The sequence below is a fragment of the Lutjanus erythropterus genome, chromosome 3 (assembly GCF_056507025.1).
Source record: "Lutjanus erythropterus isolate fLutEry1 chromosome 3, fLutEry1.hap2, whole genome shotgun sequence".
Taxonomy (NCBI): domain Eukaryota; kingdom Metazoa; phylum Chordata; class Actinopteri; order Lutjaniformes; family Lutjanidae; genus Lutjanus; species Lutjanus erythropterus.
The window spans coordinates 30,042,707-30,065,371 of record NC_139319.1 but is presented as its reverse complement, the minus strand read 5'-3'; the positions used below and the strand labels follow the sequence as shown (position 1 = coordinate 30,065,371).

The following is a 22,665-nucleotide window of genomic DNA, read 5'->3' as shown; positions in this document are numbered from 1 at the left end:
CCTTTTTAAAAGAAAGAAATGTCAAGGCTATTGAGCAGACAGCTACAAAAGCCCTTTATGCTTTGTGAGGTTGGTATCAGAGATTGTGAAACACATTTCATATCTGTTTCATCACAGTTGGAATCCCCAAATAGTTGTGGGCCAGAACTAAATACAGTTCAAGGACACAATCCTACACTGTTGTTATTAGATGTACGGTTATTACAAATCAGTCCCTCTGCTGTCTAATTAGTGCTTAATATGATTTAAATGACAGTGTGACGGCCCTTATCTCTGTCAGCCTCAAAATAGTCCATCATGACATGGGAGATTTATTCACGTTTACACACAGCTGAAATGTCGTTTTCAGTTTGGATGCACTGGGAAAAGAGTGACGTGTATCTCTGCAGTACGACTTGGGAAAATGTTTTGGCTCACTGTGGACGTTGACATGGGTCATTTTTTGACAATGCTTTGTCCCCATGTTTCCTGCCGGTAGGAAATGAGGTTCACACACAGGAAAAGTGACTAACTGTTTCCTTGCCCTTTGTTTCTATACATGAGCCGTGCAGTCCCTCCGTTTCAAAGTCTCTGTTTCTCCTTTCTGATTCACGTTGGAGCAATGCTGTCGGTTTCATTTACTGCTGTTCCCCCTCCTCTTCTTCTTTTGCTTCTGGTACTCTCTCCGCGGTTAAAGCCTCTCCTTCTGTCCCCCTCCAGCTGATTGACACATTTGCGTTGGAGATTGGAGAGCTGAAGAAGGAGATGGTTCAGTCGTCTCCAGCACTTGATAAGGAGCCCATGGTCCTACCAGGGTAAGACTGATTTCCATGTTTATTTTTTTTTTACTTTTTCCCCAAACTTCTTACACTCTTTATCAAAGCTTTCATCAACCTGACTAGTCTTTTTTTTTATCCATGATAATATTTTAAATGTTATCTTGATGTGGCAGCTTGTTATTTATGGCTCCGCATTCTGTTAAATCTGATTGTCCTTCAGTTTGATTTGTAAATACAGCTCTACTTCGATACTCATTTCCACCAGCAGGTGGCAAAAGTGTTTTACTCTCTGTCTCTCTGCCAGGTTGGAGAGTGAAGTGAGTGGTGTTTACCTGCAGTCCCCCCACTGCTGCGGGGTGGCGGGCGAAAGAGATTCTGGGTACGACTCCTTGCGGAGGAGGATGAGTGTATTGGACAGGCTGACTCAAACCCATCCGGTGTGGCTGCTGCTGGCAGTCAGTGAAGAGGAGGCCAACAACATACTGCTCAAACAGCCACCAGGGGTGAGTGGTCACCATCCTGAGATATAATGTTAAAGGGATAGTTTGAATATTTGAAGTTGGGTCATATGAGGTTCTTCAGTAGATGGCAGTTGGCATGCTTCTAGTTTGGAGAAGCTGTAAAAGTACTTGTGAAGGAAGCTAAGCAATGTGTCGCTGTGGACAGATTCAGCAGCAAGTCATATTTTACCCTCCTAAAATAAGTCCATCTAAATGTACACCACATGTGAAATATCTTCATGGCTTTACTTTGCCTTTCAGACAGCTTTGTCAAAAACTGAAGCTATACATGACAAATATCGCTCTCTGAAAGGATCAAACTCTTTATGCAAAAACAGTCATTTTACCTCACAGAACACGGGAGTTGCTGGACCACTGCTGCCTTGATCTGAAAGTTTGTTTGAGTTATTGTGTGACCTTTCAAGGATTAGTTTAGATTAACTGAAATTACATAATTAGACAAAAAACTAACTGATCAAGGCAGCAGTAGACCAGCAGCTCCCATGTTCTGTGAGGTAAAATGTGTTTTTTGCTAAAGCAGTCTGATTGCTTTGGAGTGATCAATATTTGGCCCATGTAATTGTATTTTCCATTTCTTTTAGGTGGCTAAAATACATTTTGCTGCTGACCCTGTCCACTGCAGTACATTGCTGAACTTCCTTAGCAGTACTTGTCCTGCTTTGCAAAACTAACAAGTGCCTCGCACAGCACCACTTCAAAAAATCCAAACTGTCCCTTTAACGTGTCTTGTTTGAATATTATCTAAGAATGCATTACACTTCATGACTTCTGATTTCATGATGCAGGTATTCCTGGTCAGAAAGTCAGCCGCTCTGCAGAGGAAGGTTCTGTCTGTGCGTCTCAAGGAGGATCAGTCAGGAACTGCCATCAGCCACTTCCCTGTCAGAGAGAGCCAGTACAGTGAGTAACATGTTTGTTTTAAGTGACACTACGTGTGAATGTTGGATGACTGGGGTTATCTACGTCAATATGTATTAAATTAGATATTGTCAAATAGATTGACAGTCACATACAACGATTCCAAGCATTCTTTCAAATTATTATTATTATTATAGTTTTGGCTCTTTGTAATTTGCCTCAAAATCTGACACTGTTCTAAATATGTTCGATATTGTCAGTTCAGTTAGCCCATGCAATTTATAAAAAGGTGACATCATGTTGAATCAGAAGTTGTAATGGCCTTGATGGATCAGAGAACTCAAACTGTTGTTTTTTTTTTTTTTTGGTCTCCTGATTACGTCTTGTTGAACCACAGACACCTCTGCAGTCACACTGTACTGCGGGTCACAGAGTTAAAGATGTAATTTCCTCTCTGCCTCTGTACTGTGTACAAAGATAAACCCAAATGAGAAATGAGAGTGTGTGACTGGAGGGACATTAGTGGCCCAGTTATGTGTGTGTGTGTTTGTGTGTGCGTGCGTGTGTGCGCATGTTGGTCTCTTGATGTGACACTCCTACTAGATTTCTGGTTTAAAGTGATTAAGTATTGGTGTGCATGTGATGTGGTTGCAGTGACATATTTCCTGCTGTCTGCTGATAGTGTCTGATAACAAACTGTAACTTGCACAGCATTTGGTCACATTTTTGTTTGCACTGCCTCAAGAGTGACATTGAACAGGGCACATACTGCAGCTCTGAGTGACTTTAGTTAACATGGAAAATGTAATTCACGTGTTTAATGGTTAAGAGCTGTAATCTTATTACACTTAAGCAAATACTATCATATCATTTGTAACTGTGCTTATAATCTTACAATAATAAGTCCTACGTTGAGGTTCTGTGCTTCAGTATTTGGAATTAGTCATGGAGTTGTGACAGAGCCAAAGTGTGATGACATACCAGCTGTGGATTTTCCCTGCTGAAATGACAGCACACGTGTGAGGGAGGGAGGGGAGTGCCTTTGGCCTGGTTTGGCCTTTAGATGTGGGTCAGCTGCTCTCCAGTTGGCCCCTCATATTGTATAGACGGCTGTGTTATACTCCTCCTGTGCATGAATGGTTTGAAGTAATCTTTTTAATATAAAAATATATAAATCACAAGTCTCTTTTACATTCACAATGCCCACTAACATGCACATTATTTCTTGAAATGAGGCATCAGTATTACATTTTGAAGAGTCACTGATGAATATGACTACATGTTGAAACTAAAAGCTGAAAGACAGTGTTGCAAATACATATCAGAGAGCCTAGACATCTTAGATTAACCAGCTCCAAGCCAAGGCAAGGGTATTGGCACTGTACAGGAAATAGCAGATATAGAAATAACTTGATCATAGGATTGAAATAACTTGAATTGTTGGCTGAAGAGGAGTTTGGACCCTGGTACTATACCTTCGTTGTACTAAATTTCATGGCAATCCATCCAATAGTATAATCCTCAGTTGTTAAGATGATCATGGAACCGTGAATACCTGTACCAGATGTTTTGCCCATTGATAAAGATGTTGTAGGTTTTGTAGGATAATTGAAGACTTTGGGCCTTATTTAGATGATTTATAGCACATGGTCTAAAGTGCTTAGTGTATGTGCATTAAGAAGTGTCCAAGTCCACTTTGCTTTTTAAATAGTGCACAATCTGAGTGCTAAATAAGGCACTAGGTGCAAAAGTGTTGTGTTTAGTATCTTAATTTGTTACAGGTGTGTTTTGGGTGTAACATGAATGAAACCAATGGATGTCACCTTCCATTCCCTTTTAGAACCAAGTGCACCGGCCTCCAGCACATTGCTAATTATGCTAAATGACATATTTGGCAAGTTGAAGAAGGGAATAAAGATGCTGAATTGACCCACTTGTAGTGATTGATGCACTGCGCTTAATCTACTGGTCAGGTGGGCCGGGTCATAAAAACTAACATTGTGATTGGCATGGATTAAGTGTCTCCCTGTGCACATTTACGCACAAGCATGACTGCTGTGATATTATTGTGAGCATGGAAACATTGATATATTAATTACTGAAAACAGCCTGTCTAATTATTAGTTAAGTAAAGTGTAAATGGTTAATGAAAACACTCATACACCAATACGACACATAATAAAGTAATCACCTAGACTGCTTGCACTGCTCAACATCTTTTAAAAGATGATTTAATGATCAGAGAGAGGCTGATCTCAGTCATTTAAAACTTTTGCATGTGTGCAATAATGTCACTGCAGTAAATATTGGTAATATTTGGACTCTTGGGACTGATGCCAATACCATATTAGGGAATAAAATAAATTCTGATATTTATATTCATATTGCAGCGATTGCTCAAATGCACTTATCATGTCAGATATATAATGGAGGCAGGATATTTTAAATTTTAACAATAAACTTGTCCAAAATAATATATGGCCTATCTTCCAGTTGCAAATGTTCTGTAGTCAACCACATTTACTTGAGTTCCTGTCTGATTGCTGAATTCAATCAGCACATATTTCATTTGTTTTTGCAGCCTTTTCTCTCGAGGGATCTGGGATCAGCTTTGCAGATCTGTTCCGCCTGGTTGCTTTCTACTGTATTAGCAGGTAAACAACCAACATTTGTTATTCTGTCCATCCATCCATCACATCCCTTAGTGTCTGTGTGTTTTGCTCTGTGGTGAGAGGGTGAATCGAGGATGGAAACTCCATGGATGAAAATACTGTTTGTCGAGTAAGCAGTCAGCTCTCAGAGCCAGAGGCTCTCACTTCTTGTTTTAGCTTGTGCCAGCTTGGGAGACACAGACAGATACAGCAGGAGTTAAAACAACAGACACAGGAAATGTGCAGCAAGCAGAACAACACTAGATTCAACTCATCAACTCATCAAATGGGCCGCCTACATTTTACAGATGCAGGTTATGTTTTGTGAGCTGAATGTAAACTTACGTTCTCAATACAAACTTGCATCTCTAAATTCATATTTAGATGGCTTTGTAATGGAAACAAAAGGTGTGTCAGCATGTTTATGTTAATGAAAGTATTTTCACTTCTCTGTATGCCAGTTTTGAGGCTTTGTTTTGCCAACCAAATATACAGCATCATCACTTTTGTTTGGGCATATCACTGTCACATGAGGACAATGTGCACAATACTCCTGACCATAAACCACTGCACTTTGAACTGAACTGTACTGAGATGGAATCGCTAACTTGTTATTGTCACAAGTGCATAAAGGTACACAGATATATCAGCATTTAAAGTTTCATTATTCAACTCACAGGCAATTCAGTTTCATTACTGCTTTCTTTTGTTCGATTTCTTGTATTTATTTTCTGTCACATTTTTTGCCTGTTGTTCTTTCACTTAGGGATGTCTTGCCTTTCACACTAAAACTCCCAGAGGCCATTGCATCTGCAAAGACTCAGAAAGACCTGGAGGAGGTGGCTCAGCTTGGAGCAGGTAGGCCCATATATTACTTAATTGCTTTGTTCTGTATGAACACACAGCTAAAACATCTATAGTTAACACTTAATGCCAAGTATTAAGTATTGTATTCTCCTGGAGTCTGATCATTACTGGGCAGTGTTCAGGTTTGGTACCCACACTATGGGAGTGCTGGGTGTGTCTGTTTCATCAAGAGGTATGTTTGTGTTTAAAGTAGTAAGCTTTAAGATTTTTGAACTTAAGGGCTTTTCAGTTTTATCCAAACCAAAATTACAGGTGAGAAAACTCCCCTGGATCACAACTGGAAAAACAACATAAGAAAAAAAAAAAAAGCCACGGTACCACATGTAGAGAGACGATTTTTTAAATTGAAGATTGCTCTGACTACTTTATAGACATTAATTTGCAAGAGAGGAATTGAATGAAACTGACAAAAAGCCAACGTCAGACACTCAAACCTATCAATTGCAGGAACAGGGAAATGCAGCACCTGTACTGTGATGGACACAGGATGTAGGTTAGTCACCTCCTGCCTTCAAACTCCAAGCTCCATAGCAGAAATGTTAACAGAAAAATGAGAGTAACACAGAAACTGAATAAGCATAATTAACAAAACTTTGTACCATTTCTTAAACATTCTCTTTTCCTGCTCATAGAACTGCAAGCAGGGACTGTTATAGAGACTTATTGGGGCAATCAAAGAAAATTTGACAGTCGACTGAGTCTTTTTTTTTTTTTTTTAAATTAAAGGATGAAATCATTTTCATGAGATCCTCCTTTTTGGGGGCTTTTTGCCTTTATTTAGATAGGACAGCTGAAGATATGACAGGAAAGTGGGCGAGAGAGGGGGGGGTGACATGCAGCAAATGTGCCGAAGGCGGGAATCAAGCCACCGGCAGCCGCTGCAGAGGACTGATAGCTTTAACACATGGTGCGCACGGCCTAACAAGTTTGCTCATTTTTCTTTTGGGTTTGATTTCTCAACATCTGTAGCTGAAGAATGTGATGTTTCTGTTAGTGAAGTCCAACTTGTAAATGTCAGAGTGACCTTCAGCAAACCACCATGGGAAAACGATCTCTGACAGGACTGACATAAACAGAAAACATGAACATGTATGACAGAGCATACCAAATGTTCACTGTTAGCTGATAACGGATAACACCTCAAAAGTTAAAACCCCACAATTGTACTTTAAAATACTAAATTTTCTCCAACCCTAGTGAGTGCTACACCTGCTCTAACATGCAAACAGTCAGTCAACTAAGCCAGCAAATGGAGATAAAATGGGCAGTATTTTGTGTGCACAGCTTTTATTTGTTTTTTCAGCTCATGCTGCTGACCATTCAGGTCTGGTTTCACAGCAGATTTAGTCACTTCATCTCTGTCAAGTTATTCCAGGCTCAGCTGCTGTGAAACTGCAGTGAGTCAGCTTCCTACAGTAGGAGCCTACGACATAGCTCAGTGCTGAGTGCCTGCTGTGTGTGTGTGTGTGGGGAGGGGGAGTGGCAAGTGGAAATCTCCAGTGGGCCGTGTGCTTTCTAAACACACACATACCATCACACCACATTCAGATATGTATGAAAACACACAAAGCTTTCAAGTATGAGTGCTAACGTAACGTGTGCAGTAAAGTGTGTCATAGGTAGTTACAGTCATTTTTGCTTGTGCAGTTGTATGTTTGCATGTGAATGGAGGAGGGTGTAGGCCTGCACTGTGATGCCTTTTGCATTGCCGTTCTAACGTTTGATGTGAAGGGGGAGAAAAATGTTTTAAGTGCGAGCCAGCTTGAGCTTTTCTTAGCTAACTCATAAAGTCATGAAGGGAAACTCCCCTTCTCCACTGGAAAGCTTCTATTTAAAGACAAAAAGCGGACAGCAACATTCGGTTGTGGAATCTGAGCACGCACATGTGAAACACAAACACATTACAAACAGCTTCAGTGACATTTGAATATTGCAGTTGATTTGCAGGTGATTTGCCTTCCCAGCGGGCATGGAGACTGTGGTTATGGTAGCTTAGTAACTGCTGTTTTTGGTCATAAACATTTAGACTGGGTTGCACCAATGATGATTAAATTAATCTAATTAGATCTAATCAGAATTAACCAAAACTAGGATTTAAATGAGTAACTGACATTTAAAATCAAACTCTGTTGCTCAATTTAAAACTAATCTCTGTTTTGTAAATCCACGTTTATGAATAAATACCTGCAAAATAAATGACATTCCTGCCAGCCTCTGTTGTACTCTTTGTTTATTGCCAATTAGGGATTGTTAGCATGCTTGTAGCCATTGCCTTGTGACTAATACTAGCTGTCTTTGTTGGTTGGGTTGGTTAGGATTAGGCATGAAGAGTGATGATTGGTTTGTGCTGCAGTAAAAATGGAAGGGTAATGCAGTCAAAGGCATGGCTGTAGACTCTTGTTCTTCACTGGAATCATGAGCGTCTCAGTCAGAATTTTGTCACTGGACATCCAGGATATTGCATGTTCCTAAATAGCAACTAAGGACTATATTCACTAATATTCAGAGAATACTCAGAGACCTCTTAATTTAGCCTAAAACTTTGAGTAAATTTGGAAACTTCTCAGAGTAACTTTGAACAAGGGACAGAACTTTTATCTTAGTGAGGAGGTATGGTTGACCCCGTTGCTAGATACGACAAATTCTTTTAAAGAATGTGATTGGTTGGTCAAAAAAAGGAAATAAAATTGACTGTAAAACATGGTGTTATTATAAATACTGTTGTATGTAATGAACAGCTCGGTTGAATAAATTGTAAGCTATACTTTAAAAGTAGCCAACAAATGAAAACACAGGCCTAGTTACGCAGCAGCCTATTCACGTGCTGATAGTTATATTTGCTTACATACCACGATGGTAATTTTAATACTTAATATGCATATATTTTACTAAGGTTACTGGGCGTTCCTGTGTCCACTAATGCCCTTTGTTAACCTGCTATGTGTGGACGTCCAATGGAAATGAAATGAACTGTGTGTCAGTATGAGAGTGTGAAAGCGCTGTAGTTGTTTGTGTGATGATCACTCTGCAGATGAAGGTTGCGACAGACCAAAGTCATCACTGCAGCATTTTTCCAGCTGCCAAATATCTTAGTGTTGTGATCACTTTCATGTCTCATATTTGAGGCTTATTACATTCAGTAAGAGATGTGAACGCATCTTTACTGTAATCAACCACAAACATGATCTCTGATCTGATCTGTAGCATTTTATTAACTTGTTGTTATGGATTGGATTTTCTCCTTTGCTCAAGAAACTCTGTACTCATAATAAATTTTTACCTTAGGATGCTTTGCGAATAACTTTTAACACCAGGATGAAGTCTTAACTTAAAGGGGAAATTCACAGAAAACATAATAATTCTAAGAATTTTCTTAGAATTTAGTCACTAGTAGCAACTCTTAGTACTATGAAGCTTTGTGAATACAGCCCCAAGTCTTTGTTTGAAAAGTGTTTATATAGAGACCTGCCTTTATTTCTAATTTCCCCTGTTTTATACGCATGCCTTATATCAGAGGTTCTCAATTTCTTTCTCAGCCAGGCACCCTTTGCAAAAAGGAAAATATACCAGGGAACCCTTCAGGCATAATTTTAATTATAATTAGCATACTTTTTCATTTTGACACTGCTTCTTAGTTATATGAGTAACAACACAAGTGAAATGTGGGGAGAATTTATAGTATGTCCCTTTTTAATCAAATATCACATATAAACATGGACATAAATCAAAGGGGAATGGCACCCTATAGTGAGATCAGTCAGTATTATATGTGCTATTTGAGTGGGCAGCTTGCTGCAGTGTTGCTCTGCAGACAGACTTCACAGCGTCAGGTGGTCATTGCTCACATGGACCAGTAAGAATACCACAGGCAGATTTCAGTCCCCAGACACCGAGGTATCACAAGACATATGAAACTGCTCTATCAGCCGGGCCCTGCTCCTTTACTGCCTTGAGAATGTAGGAGTTAACGTTTCCATTTTTAGCCCGCAGGAGCAGTCGTCACTGGGCTTATGCTAAAGTCACTGCATGATATTTGAAGTGGTATGCTTTGTTGCCTGGTCTTTTCAGTATGGTTAAGTCATTGTGTTTTAACAACTTAATTATATTTGGATACAGCAGAATCTTTCTTTTCAAGTAGTTATTAAAGCTGAGTGTCTTAGCATGTGAATGGGCTTGCCAAATAGCTGAAAACAATGGGATGATTCAGTGGAAAAGCACACAAGAACACGTCCTCTACGCTGTTGCACTGTAGAAGAGAGGAAAATCATATAACAAAGGTTTGTAGACAGCATTGGATTAATTTGACAGAGAATGATCCTGAAGCTAGATGAGCTCCAGGGAAATACTGCTCAATATCTTAGTGTGAGAGAGGGAAACAGAGCAGGAAGAGGGAGTGGAGGGACTGGAACTGTGTGCTGTGTGGTGTGTTTAGTGCCCTCCCACTCTGTGATTAGCATGGGCGACTCCCTCTGTGTGTCTGCTTGTGTGTCGGCAACCAGTGATTCAGAGCAAAGAGACGCAGGGCAGAGCTCACCACACTTCAAGACGAGAGACACCACCAAGCAGAAAGACATGCAACAAGAAAACTTTGGTCCTAGTTGGTGTCTGAGGATATTCTCTTTCTGTGGACCTTGAACTGTCCAAGGAGAAGTATGTGTTTGGCTTAAAGTTAGTTAATGTTTCTGTGTGTGTCTTGAGGAAACATCTGATCTGTTGGCGAGAACTAGTTGAGAATGCTGTCTTTGTTCCTTTACATCTTTTCTTTAACTGATCTTTTGATGTGGATACTCTTGATCCCAGTAGGTGGTTGAGGATATTGCCTTTTTTGTGGACTTTGAATTGTCAAGGGAGAAGTTTGTGTTTGACTTAAAGTTAGTTAATATTTCTCTGTTTGTGTATTACAGGCTTCTGGGACTCTGCCCTGTGCAGTCAGCGTCGCTCCTCTCCCTGTCCCCGTCGTCCTCTGAGCCGTACCCTCAGCCCCCAGCGAACAAACAGGAACAGGGAGACCGAGGGGCCACAGCAGAGGCATTCCGGGGCTCACTGTGACAGTGCACCACCAACCCTACGGTCCCACGCTCCTCCACCTTCCTTTAATTTGGAGAGAAGACACTCCAGCGGTCCTCTTTGCTTCGTCAACCCACTGTTTCTTCAGACTCATCACCACCACCACTGCTGTAAGGACCATCCACCTTCACATGCCGTCAGGTCCAATAACAACCTAGAGAATGCAGGGAAAGAGTCTGAGAAGCCATTAAGCAGCAATCAAGGTGGTGAGCAACACGAGGACAAGATCAAACTGAACGGCAAATCGCGTCCTCCTCCCCCTCGCCCCCCTCCCCCGCGCTCGATGCCTCGCCGGCGCCCTGCTCCGCCTCCACCTGGACCTCCAGCAGCTACCACCAGACCCAAGAGCATGCCAGTGGCTGTTGCTGCATCTGCAAAGCAACAACAGTCCACCAAGCGGCCGGCACCCGCACGACCATCGATGGGTGCCAAGCACAGCAGCCCTTCTAAAACTGCCAGCTCACCAATTGCTGTGCCTTCAAACCCACCTCCTCCGAGGCCAAAGAAGCCTGACCTGGAAGCTCACCGCTGCCACATCGCCCTGGACGATGAGACCATTGCTAAGGCTCTGTCCCGTGCCAAGCTTCCACCCTGCCAGCCTCCGCCTGCTGTCCCTGCTGATGTACTACTGGAGAACAACGCTGGGAGTCCATCCATTCCTAATGAGAGGGGACGCCAGCGACTGAGTGACATGAGCATGTCCACTTCTTCCTCTGACTCACTGGAATATTCACAGTCTCCTGGATTCTCCCTGGGCCTGGCCCCTAGCCCGTCCCGACACCTTAATCATCAAGACCCAGTGGAGGACAGCAGTGACGATGACGAGGACGTGGAAGAAGATGAGGAGGAAGACTATGGGGTCGGTTTGGAGGCAGACCTCGAAATGCGCCTCCGTCCATCCTTCAAAGCACGGCGGCGACGGGTTGGTGTGAGCCTGAGTGGTGGCTCTTTCATCCTCCCCAGGGCCCTGAAGGGACGCTTCCGCAAGGTGAGTGGCATGCTCAGCTCCCTCATGACCCCAGAGAGAAGGGCAGTGAAAAGGATTGCGGAACTGTCCAGGGACAAAAGCTCCTACTTTGGCTCCCTGGTCCAGGACTACATCAACTTTGTTCAGGAGAACCGAGGCTGTCACACGTCAGGGATGGATTTTCTGCAGACTCTCAGGCAGTTTATGACACAGATGAAGGCTTACCTGCGCCAGAGCTCTGAGCTGGACCCCCCTATAGAGTCACTCATACCTGAGGATCAGATCGGTAGGTCTAACAGAGTCAATGAATCTGATTATACTTTTGAGATTTGTTGTTTGCACAGAGAGACTTTGTGACACATCTGTTCGTTCTTGTATGGACATGTGGGGGATGTTTTAGTCATATCTCATCTCAGACTGCATTCAGGTATCTTCAGTTTTCCTTCCGGTTTTTAATTTGAGAAGTAAAACCTCTTTAGTGCTGCTCCAAACAGAGATCTCAAAATGACTTCATTCATTCACAATGTGCAGTGAGTGGCCAGGGTCGTCATAGTCTTGGGAATCAGACATAGTAGTTGAAGTTTTCCATATTAGTCTGTCTCATTACTGGTGTTGAGTTACAGAAATGCCAGTGTGCTGTGCCCCAGTGAGTTATTCTTGGCTGCTGTTGGTTGGCATTAGCATAGTGCAGTTGAGGCTCATTTTGAAAGACAGAAATTTAGTTTAATTGTGTTTTTATCAGGTCTACTTGGCAATTAACCTCAATTTGTTATGTAATGAAATGAGTCCATAACACAGAATATCAAAACCTTTTAAGTGCCAAAAGTTGCTACCTAATGGTTTGTCTCTTTGACTAATTTATTGAGGCAAACTTCTTGTGCAGCTGCTTATGTTTAGACAACATCTGACTTTTGACAACTTTTGCGTCTTTAGTTGTGTGGAAAAAGGGTTTTGTAGAAAAATGGGGTGTAAAATTAAAGTATTGTTGTGATATTAGTACTAAAATTTGTGCACCCTGAGGTCATGATTGTAAAAATAAAGTTTGCAGGCTTGAGAGCAGCTCTATGAAAGGGGTGTTTCATTCCACTCTGATTATTCTGGACCCAAGTATTTGCATGAATATGTAATTATGTCTTTGCACTCATCTCACATCCCTTGTTCATTGTAAACAAGCAACAACAGCAAAGCCTTGTTGAGAGACAGAGAAGTGATCCATTCTGGTTGTGTTGACAAACCACAGATATGCACATAAAGCGCCTCACACTCACAAATGTTCCCTTTAGAGAGGGGAAACGTGAAGAAATGTTTTCTATACGGCAACTAGAAGTTGGAGTAAAGTTTAATAGTTTTATCTGAGCTGGAATTCTAAGCTGTTTTAGAGACACTATCATGAGAGAAATCTATATGCACTAATTAATTTAGATGTTACAAGGTGTGTCAGAATTACAGCTATACATTTTTCTCTGGAAAACCAAAACAGAATCAGACCTATGGGCAGGAGCATGCAGTCTTGCTAACGTCATGCTGCAAACCCACATAATATGTTTAAAAGAATGGAGAAGTGGAGTTCAGCTAATGTTTGTGAGTGTTTACAGAAAGATTTAGAAGACTGTAGTTATGACTGAAAGTCTGACATCTTGGGAAAGAAATGTTAAAGTTTGACTAAATATTTTGTGTTTGGTGTAAAAGAGGAGCTGGAGTCCAAACTTTTTGAGTATTTATCACGACTACAGTACTTAGATATTACTTGTAGAATGATGAATTATTGGGCGGGCGTATAGCTGTCAACACACACCCTAATTTATGGCTGTGGCTGGAAAGGAACAAAGAGAGGGAGGATGTGAACGAAAAGGAAAGGCTGTCATATCTGGGTTGTACACCAGAAAATTTAAACCTGCAGGAGGCAATTTGAACATACACAATGCGAAACATTTGCCTCGTATCACTCTGCTAAGCTCTACCCACATAATGACGCAACAAACATTTGTGCAGGTTGTGCTGGGCTTGGAGTGGAAGGTCAAAGTTGTCAACCGTCGAAGCAATCTAATGTCTGTTTTACTGGTAGTTATGTCTGACTCAGGTAATAAATAAACGTAGAACCTGGATGAACCTTGCTTGTACAGAGCTGCTGTGATTGGCTAGGTGCATTCAAGCTAACTGTGATTGGTTGTTTGATTCAGGGTCCAGCTTTTTAAAAAACTAAATATAAGCGGGCGCTCAGAGTCACCCATGTTTTAAAGCAACATTTCAGTTAAATATTATTAGTGACATGCAATGTTTAAAATGAGTCATTTCAATCAACATTATAATGAAATAATATTGCCTATTGCAGCTTTAAATTTTGCTTTCACTTTGAGAGTTTTTCTAAAGTTTTTAGTGTATGTGCTTGTTGTTGTGTGCATGAATACACTTTTTTATCACAGACAGATTTGTTGCAGTTAAGGGAAGCCTTTCAACAGGTTGTATTCTAGATAAAGCCCAATAACAAACATTGCTCAATATACAAAGGAAGTGGGCCATTCTGCAGGGAATCAGGAAGTCGACAGTCTGAAAATGTGTGTGTGTGCGCCTACAATGTGTCCAGTTTTGTGTCCTTAATAGCCTTTGTGCCCTTCCTTGTGTACACATGTGGATCTGACGGACTTATCCAGTCTCTGTAAATACCTCAGGCCTCTGCTTGTTCTTGACTTCACATTTATTTGTCTTAGCAGTGAGCAATAAAGGACTGCCAAGTGCCAAACCCTTACCTCGAGCGACCCACAGCACTTGGACACTTGGCTCTTAGACACATTGTGGAGATTTGTGCTGTAGTGTGAATGGTGGAGTGTATTCACAATGACTCACCATAAAGGCAAAAATTTCTCCACAAGAACAGGAGTCTTGTATCTGCACGCTCACTTGTTTACGCAAGTTGCAACACATGTATTTGGCTGTGTGTAGCAGTCCATTTCATAAACGTGGCATAAATGCTGCCTGGAGGCTGGAGATGCTTGTGCATGAATAGCTGTGTCAGTGCTGCCAGTGAACAATAAGACACAATTGTGTAAATGCGACATTCTGTAGGCTACATAATTGAGGTAGGCAGGAAGTTATTTGAAGCCTATGTATGTAGGTGAGGTACAGATGGAGCTATTGTGGCCGTCCAAGTGCAACTTTTTACTGCATATCAGCTGAATGAATGGTATACTTATGTATAGAGTTGAGCTCCATGTTGGATCTGCTCCCAGGGTGGATTAGTCAAGGTCAGACTGCAACAAATCTGCCACTCTTTAACTCGGCTCACTAAAACTGCCCTTCAGCTAAATAGCAAATATGTATTGTACGGTGTTATCTGTTAAAACCTAAATTTTAGTTCTTTGAATGTCAAACTTTGAGGTTAGTTAGTTATAAAGTTTGTGAGCTATACAAACTTGGTTGTTACTCTATATATACTGTTCAAGACATAGATGAAAGATAAATGATAAAGATAAATGCATACCGCTACTACCAGCTACTAGTGTTGGATTGCTTGGATTTAACTTAGTGGAATCTCTCTCATCTCAAACTTCATATGCTACCATTTTTATCCATCTGTGCCAAGCCTGATGCACTTTCATCCTGTCTATCCCTCTCTCTGCATAAACCACAAACATACAGTGATTTGCTGATTGCTGTGCTCTGTCATTGGCTGTTGTTCTCTCTCTCTCTCTCTCGTTAATGTCCATAGCAATAGCAGAACATTTTCTCAAAATGACATTTTGCTTACGCTCAAAATTAAAAATCACTGGGTTTGTAACAAGTGGAGCTGGCATATTTTACATATTGATTCCTTGAAGAAATAGCCGGTAATGGTCAGAGGCTATTTTCTATCTTTTTTTCATATTCAGTTTAATGAAAAATGTCAAAATTGCATTTTTCAGCACATATGACATGTTTTCCAACATAAAAAGATAGTTGGCAAAAGGGCCACTGACAGTTTCCAGCTATTTAGTTACTGATCACAATAAAACAAGAAAAAAAGTTGTGGCTTTATTTATTGGGCCTTACATCTACTTACATCACGATTGTGTATCTACTGATACACAGTTGTGTGCATATTTAATGAGATATTGCTTAATTTGAGTCACTTAATAGTAAAAAGTTAAAGTAAAATATATATATATATATATAAAAAATATTTTATATATTAATTACAGCTACTACAAGGAGTTTTTAACTGGATGAAACAGTCTAGTTTAATACTGATGCCTCTATATATTGTCTATTTATTTACTCTTAATGGCTGCTGCTGCTACGTCGGATTCTCTGTGAACATATATGTGAACATTTATGAACATTTGTGTTCTTGGCCCTTGATTTTGAAATAATTTGTCTACACTATAATGGCATGTAACTGTGTTTATAGTGAAATATAAAGGGCATGTTTGGGATTATTTAGGCCAATACAACAAAGTGTATAATGTGTGTAATTAATATACCTTGGCCCTCGCTAATAGTGTATATCAATAAATGATATACACTGAGGTTAATCTCATTTTAGAGTTTATGACAATTTTATGATTTGGGTTAGGCTTTGATCTTTTTTATTATGCTGTAAATTGTGCAGGAGTGTCTTCCAGTAAGGAAGGAGTGAGGGATGTATCCCGTCATTGATCTTATTCAATGTGCAATGATGCTCACTCAGTTGTAAAATCTGACTCATTTGTTTGCTTGTGAATTCAATGATTTCTTCATCTACTGGTATGCTTTAACAATCAAACATGTCTGTTTCTCATTTATCTGTGCCCTGTGTGTGTGTGTGTGTGTGTGTGTGTGTGTGTGTGTTACTATTGTCCTCTACAGACCAGGTGCTGGAGAAGGCCATGCACAAGTGCGTCCTGAAGCCTCTGAAAAGTGTAATCGAGGTGGCTTTACATGACTTCCAGGTAAAGCAGAATCTGTAACATTTAACTGTCTCTCTACTGTCTTATTTCACAATACTATAAATTTAGTATTTCACAATATTGTAAGATTAGCTAGATAGGGATCACTTTTTCAAAATATGAGACATTGTGCACTGTGGAACAAAACTGAATTATATTATTTCCCAACCTTGATTTATTTTTTTTTTTAAATATGAAGAAACTGCTCACACACTGTAGTATATAGAACAACTTTATTGATAGACCAATGAGATTAAGTTTGTGGCCTTCATCAAGGTCAAGATAAAACACATTACAACTAGCTTTTAAAAAGGGTAGATATGAAGCAGAATACAATTGAAAAGGGTAAAAAAAAGTATAAAAGATAACCAGTCATATACATCCACACAGATATCAGCCAATAGGTGACTCATAAAGATAGGTTGGGTATATGGTCTGGCTTCAGGCTAATCATTGTCTCTGACTGACAGAGAGGCAAGCGGCCTGTCCAAAAATATTCCACCATAATAATCACAAAACATGTTGTCAAAAGTAAAATTATTTAAATAAAAACCTCCTCCTGGTACTTTTTAACTGGTTGTACTACTCAGTGTAACTTTGGCTGGGAAAATGTAAACACAGGCTTGTTTTATTTGACTTCTTGGAAAATCCAAGCAGTGGCAGGCATTAAGAGCAACTATATAAAAACAGCCAGTCTTCTCGCTGATAGTTTCATTTGCTTATGTAGATCATATGGAGAGATCGGTATTAAACTGAGACTGACTGAAAAGTTACTACAGTGAGTTAAAAACTCACTGTAGTAACTTTAAAGAAAATTGTATACAGTATAGAGACAGTAGGAAGAGCAATAAGATACAAAATAAAAAGAGAAAAAGAAAAGAAAAACATACATCAAAGAAGTATAGCAAAAAACAATAAAAAACACATGGGAGATATTTAAGAGATACTATAACCCATTAATTTAAACTGGGTAAATCAGCCTTACCATGAACTCTGTCTGTTGTTGTCTACAGGTGAGCAGTGGAGCTTGGCAGCAGCTGAGGGAGAACCTGGCCCTGGCTAAGTCCAAAAAGCCCCATGAGCTCGGGGTGGACGGAGCTGTGCCCCCCGACCCCGTGGCTATTGAGAAGATCTGCCACAAGTTCTTAAACATGAGGAAGATGTACTCCCCTGAGAAAAAGGTGTCAGTGCTGCTGCGTGTGTGTAAACTCATCTACACCATCATGCAGGATAACTCAGGTATCTCGTGTTTTTTAATTTGCATCTTTAGTTTGAATTGTTTTCCATACAGATTAGTCAGTTTACAGCCTTGTTACTCCCTCTGTCTGACCTGTGTGACTACCACACCTACCAGCCTCTCTGCTCTGTCTGCTTCCTTCCAGGAAGGATGTATGGTGCTGATGACTTCCTGCCCATGCTGACATATGTGGTGGCTCAGTGTGACATGCCTCAGCTGGACACAGAGATCCAGTACATGATGGAACTGCTGGACCCATCTCTGCTGCAAGGAGAAGGTAGGTCCTATTAGTGCACCTAATGACTTTCTTCACATATAACACAGTTATAACACACAATGTACTGTGGCCACCAGCCCTCTGCTGTCTGTATGTTAAGGTAAGGGGAAAACATTAGCCTGGCTCTATATAAAGTTAAGATAAAGACTATCAAAACCCCTAAATCTCAGTAAACAACAGGTTGCATGCTTTTGTTTCATGACTACATTAAAAGCAATTTTAAAATAACAATGAAGGATTTTGGGTTGAGATACATGCTGTAACTCTTATTAGATGGTAGAAGATAGCTTCCCCTAAAACCACAAATTGCTATTTTTACTTTTCTGTTTGTGTACACATTAAACATAGAGCCAGGCTATCTGTTTCCAATGTCCAGACCAGGCTAGGCTAACCACATGCTAATTTAAGCTCTGTATTTTATCCTTCTCCTGCATTTACATGTATTCAGGCCGACACGAGACAGCAGACAGACAAAGCCTACTGGATGGCATGGAAAAAACACAAACAGTCATACAGAATGGCATGATGGCAAAACGAAACACACACACAACAATATGTTGTTAGTGAATGGAATAAAATATACCAAAATAAAATTCTTTCATTGCTATTATTTTATGTAATTATTCTAGCAATTAGCTATAGCTGTAAATTCATTTGCAAACTTAAAATTAATATTAAATTCCCTCCAAAAGATGTGATCATTCATTCATAAATTTCCAACCTGGACAGTGAAAGAAGAACTGCACTTGGTCTATCTCTTGTCAATCTCAGTTTTTGCACCTAAATGATTAGTGTCTTGTTATCAAGATCACCCATGTCTTCTTGTGTGAGGGTTACCGTTGCTGGTATTCTCTACAATCCTGACCTTGTTTTACTGTCCTGCTCTAACTGTCCACTAAAATAATATTCAGTTTGCCATCTACCGTCTGGCTGAATGCATGTGAACACAACATTTGACTTGAAATTGACATTTATCTTCTTATCTCACTCTCAGAAAGACTGCAAGTAATTGTATTTCCCAAAAAGGTTCAACTGTTCCTTTAAGAGTCGTGAGAAGCACAAAGGGAAAACAATCGTTGAGAGGATTAAACACAGTTAGCATAAGCCCCTGAGCTGTTTGAATTTTCAAAAGACGTTTGCCTCCACTTCAGGTTATCTAATGTTGGATATTTCCTTCATGAGGTCTGGTCAGATAACAGTGTGGTGTGAGATTAAATGTGTGTTTCAGCCTGTTGTATAACCTGGTCAACAGAGGGTCTGTCCAGGAGGAAGCACTTTACTGTTTGTCAGCAGAAGACACAGCTCCGGCTGAACGGTTGGAAGTGGTTGACATCATTAGAGATTGAGGGCGGGGGGTTACGTACTAGAACTCTTCACCATCAGAGTACAGTTTGATGTAGTAATCAAGACTGATTAATGTTTAAATACATGGGTGGACCATACAGCACGTGCCTCCTGCTGCTTCTAATGCTGCTTAAGTCAATATTTTTATCTAAATAGTGGGTGAGATTAATATGTGTAGGCATAATGTCAAAAGCACAATTTGTTGTGATACCCTGACCTGCAGATAATTCTAACCAAACTCTGTGGTTCCCCTCAACTCTACGAGTCTTTTAACTCATGGTTTTACTTTTGCGACCTGCACGCTACCTGCTCAGCACCAGACAACAGACAGACATCATCGAGTAGCTGGTGAACATAGCGGAGCATTTAGATGCTAAAGAGCGAGAAGCTGATGGAGGTGAAAACACTCTGTAAAAGGGGAATAATGTTGGACTCAGATTTATCAAGTGGACACAAACAACTAGCCACTGTTTGCTAACATGTTCACTGTATCAACTTTACAAGATGACAAGGTGTTGCGTTAACAGATTGTTGTGCAATTAATTTTTTAAAGGTGAAGCCAGAAAGATGAGTTTAAAGTCTTTAACTAATTATGAAATGGTCTTAATTTAATACTGATGCGTCTGTATGACCTGCATAAGCAAATAAGATCATCTTCAGGAAGATTGGCTTTTTCTATGTAGGTGTTCTTAATGTTGGCCACCAGGTTCGATTCTCCTTGAAATCAAATGAAACAGCCCTTAGTTTACATTTTCCCAGGCAAAAGTTACATCGAGCAGTATGTAAGCCAGTTAAAAAGAAGCAGGAGAAGATTTTTATTCATATAAATTAATTTTTGACCTAGATTTTGTGGTTATGGTGGTGAAAACACTACTCCTTTTGTCCACAGGGGGCTCCAAAATCAACAAAAAAGAAAAAGTTCCCTGTACTTGTTTTAATTTTGTACATATATTTTTTTTTTCAATATTTGAGGTCTAATGAACAAGTGAAGAGAAGTTTTCAAACACTTTCATTTCTGTAGAGAATTTACTGAGCACTTACACACAAACTACACTGACTATGCTGCTAAATCACAAATATGAGTCAGAATTCAACCTAAAAGCTCTCTGGACTGTTCCTAATCCCTATACACTGTACACTATATCTATATTTAACCTCTGCACTATTTTATGTTTTATATCTGAGAGTCTAATTTTGACTTGTGTGATTTTCTTTGTATGCATAAGTATTACATACATATGTTGAAATATATATAGATACACAGCACAGTCAACATCCAGACTGATAAGAAGACATTTCAATCATCACAGTATTATTACATGCTGTTGAAATAAATGTTTGTAAAAAGAAATTTCAAAGTCATTTTCATTGTTGATATTTTTACAGTTGGAGTTAATATATCTTAAGTTTACAGTCTCAGTCTCACAGCTTTGCATCTATCTACTTTACATTTTCGTTATTGGTGTCATTTTGTTGGGATCTCTAAATGGTTCATTTTTTCCATTTTTGTTCACATTGAGATTTTTGTATTCTTAAAATATGAGTTACTTTCTCCATTACAAATATTTCTTCTGTTGTATCCAGCCACTGTGTTTATATAAGGGAGTCCTTTCTATGATGCTGTGATTTTCACTTAATTTTCTACACTCGTTCTAACACAGGCCTGTTACCAGGACTATCTCAGCTGATGTTCACTTTGCAGGAGGGTTTAGCGAGAGTTCTTGACAAATATAGGCATAGGAAGGAAAGTCCTTACGACATTAGAAGGAAATTCCAGTCGGTGTTTGATATGAATGGGCTGGAACGGGTTCAGAAGGAAAAGGGGGTTGGACCCTCCCAGAATGAAATATTTTCCTATCAGCGTCAACCTGTCTGGCACGTAAGCTCATTGTAGAATAGCTTGAATGTGATGTGTATTCTTTGAAAAATCACCAATTCTTTTTCTTATGAACCTTTATTACAAATGAGGAAGTGTTTGACCCCTCTGGATGACCTTTTACACAAGACCATGTAGTGTCAGCTGGTTTCATTTCTAGATAACTAACCCTGTTTGGTTTCTTTTTCTCCATTCATATTCGAACATCTCTCCCACCTTTCTACCACCCCTCAGGGGGCTACTACCTGACCAGCGCGTACGGAGCCATGTCCCTCATCAAGAACTTTCAGGAGGAGCAGGCAGCCCGGGTGCTGAGCTCCGAGGCCAGGAACACTCTGCACCAGTGGCACCGCCGGCGCACCGCCCAGCGTTCAGCGCCGACTGTGGACGACTTTCAGGTATCACGCCTGACCTGAACCCACCTTGAACGTCCAGGCAGTGAGTCTAAGTTGTACCAATTCCAAATACATCCAAACTTCACGTTCAGCATTGGAACGGTGCATGAAACATGCTGTGTTCTGGCCCTCGTCAGTGAAGAGGGATATCCACAGTTTCTACTAACATCACAGCATGTGGATCTGGATCTGTGATTTCGTATTTTAGTAGAAAGCTCCCTCTAGTGGAACATTTAACAACTGCATGTTGTGTATTACTATGGCCACAGCTGCATGTTTTTTTCTGCCTGCCTGTTTGACTCATCAGTAATGATGATTTCTGCATGTAGTGCCAAACATTAACACATAATTTTTTGTTCCTCTCTGTAGAATTATCTCCGTGTAGCCCTGCAAGAAATGGACACAGGCTGCACGGCCAAAACCCTGCTCGTCCATCCTTACACAACCACAGAGGAGGTCTGCTCGCTCTGCGCTTACAAGTTCAAGATCCCCGACCCCGAGAACTACGCACTGTTTCTAATCACTGAGGACACGAGCCAGCAGCTCGCTCCAGACACACACCCTCAACGAATCAAAGCCGAGCTCCACAGTCGGCCCCGTACACAGATCTTCCACTTTCTGTACAGGAGGGTGCCAGACCTTAACCTCTGCATCCCTGCCATCATGCACAATGGAAACTGCCTTCAAGTTGAATAGGGGAAGAGAAAGTAAAAGTTTGCCGCACGTGATCCTTAACTACAGTTGTGTAGGGTGCCTGTAGATGTTTGTTTTGTAGATAGATTTGAGGATGTTTGAATGATGTATATTGGCATATCGATGCAGATGTAAGATGTCATGATGCCATGCCATATGATGCCATGAGGTAATTTATTGTCATGAGGAACCACGAGGGAGTAGAATGGACTCTGGGAAGTGTTGGTGTTTCAGACACCTCAAGACTGTGGTT

General features: G+C 40.4%; 1 protein-coding gene across 1 annotated transcript in view; it reads left to right on the top strand.

The window, feature by feature from the left end:
* The window catches only part of LOC146330248 (ras and Rab interactor 2-like), a 47,420-nt gene extending 24,983 nt beyond the window's left edge, over positions 1-22,437 (top strand). Inside the window, exons 3-13 of the mRNA XM_084715771.1 lie at positions 700-794; positions 1,063-1,261; positions 2,065-2,179; positions 4,719-4,791; positions 5,555-5,646; positions 10,560-11,975; positions 16,511-16,593; positions 17,604-17,829; positions 17,973-18,104; positions 21,559-21,722; positions 22,089-22,437. Of these exons, the coding sequence (XP_084571897.1) occupies positions 700-794; positions 1,063-1,261; positions 2,065-2,179; positions 4,719-4,791; positions 5,555-5,646; positions 10,560-11,975; positions 16,511-16,593; positions 17,604-17,829; positions 17,973-18,104; positions 21,559-21,722; positions 22,089-22,415 (2,922 nt within the window). The 3' untranslated portion in view covers positions 22,416-22,437. The remainder of the gene's footprint in view (positions 1-699; positions 795-1,062; positions 1,262-2,064; positions 2,180-4,718; positions 4,792-5,554; positions 5,647-10,559; positions 11,976-16,510; positions 16,594-17,603; positions 17,830-17,972; positions 18,105-21,558; positions 21,723-22,088) is intronic.
* The last annotated feature ends 228 nt before the right edge of the window (positions 22,438-22,665 follow it).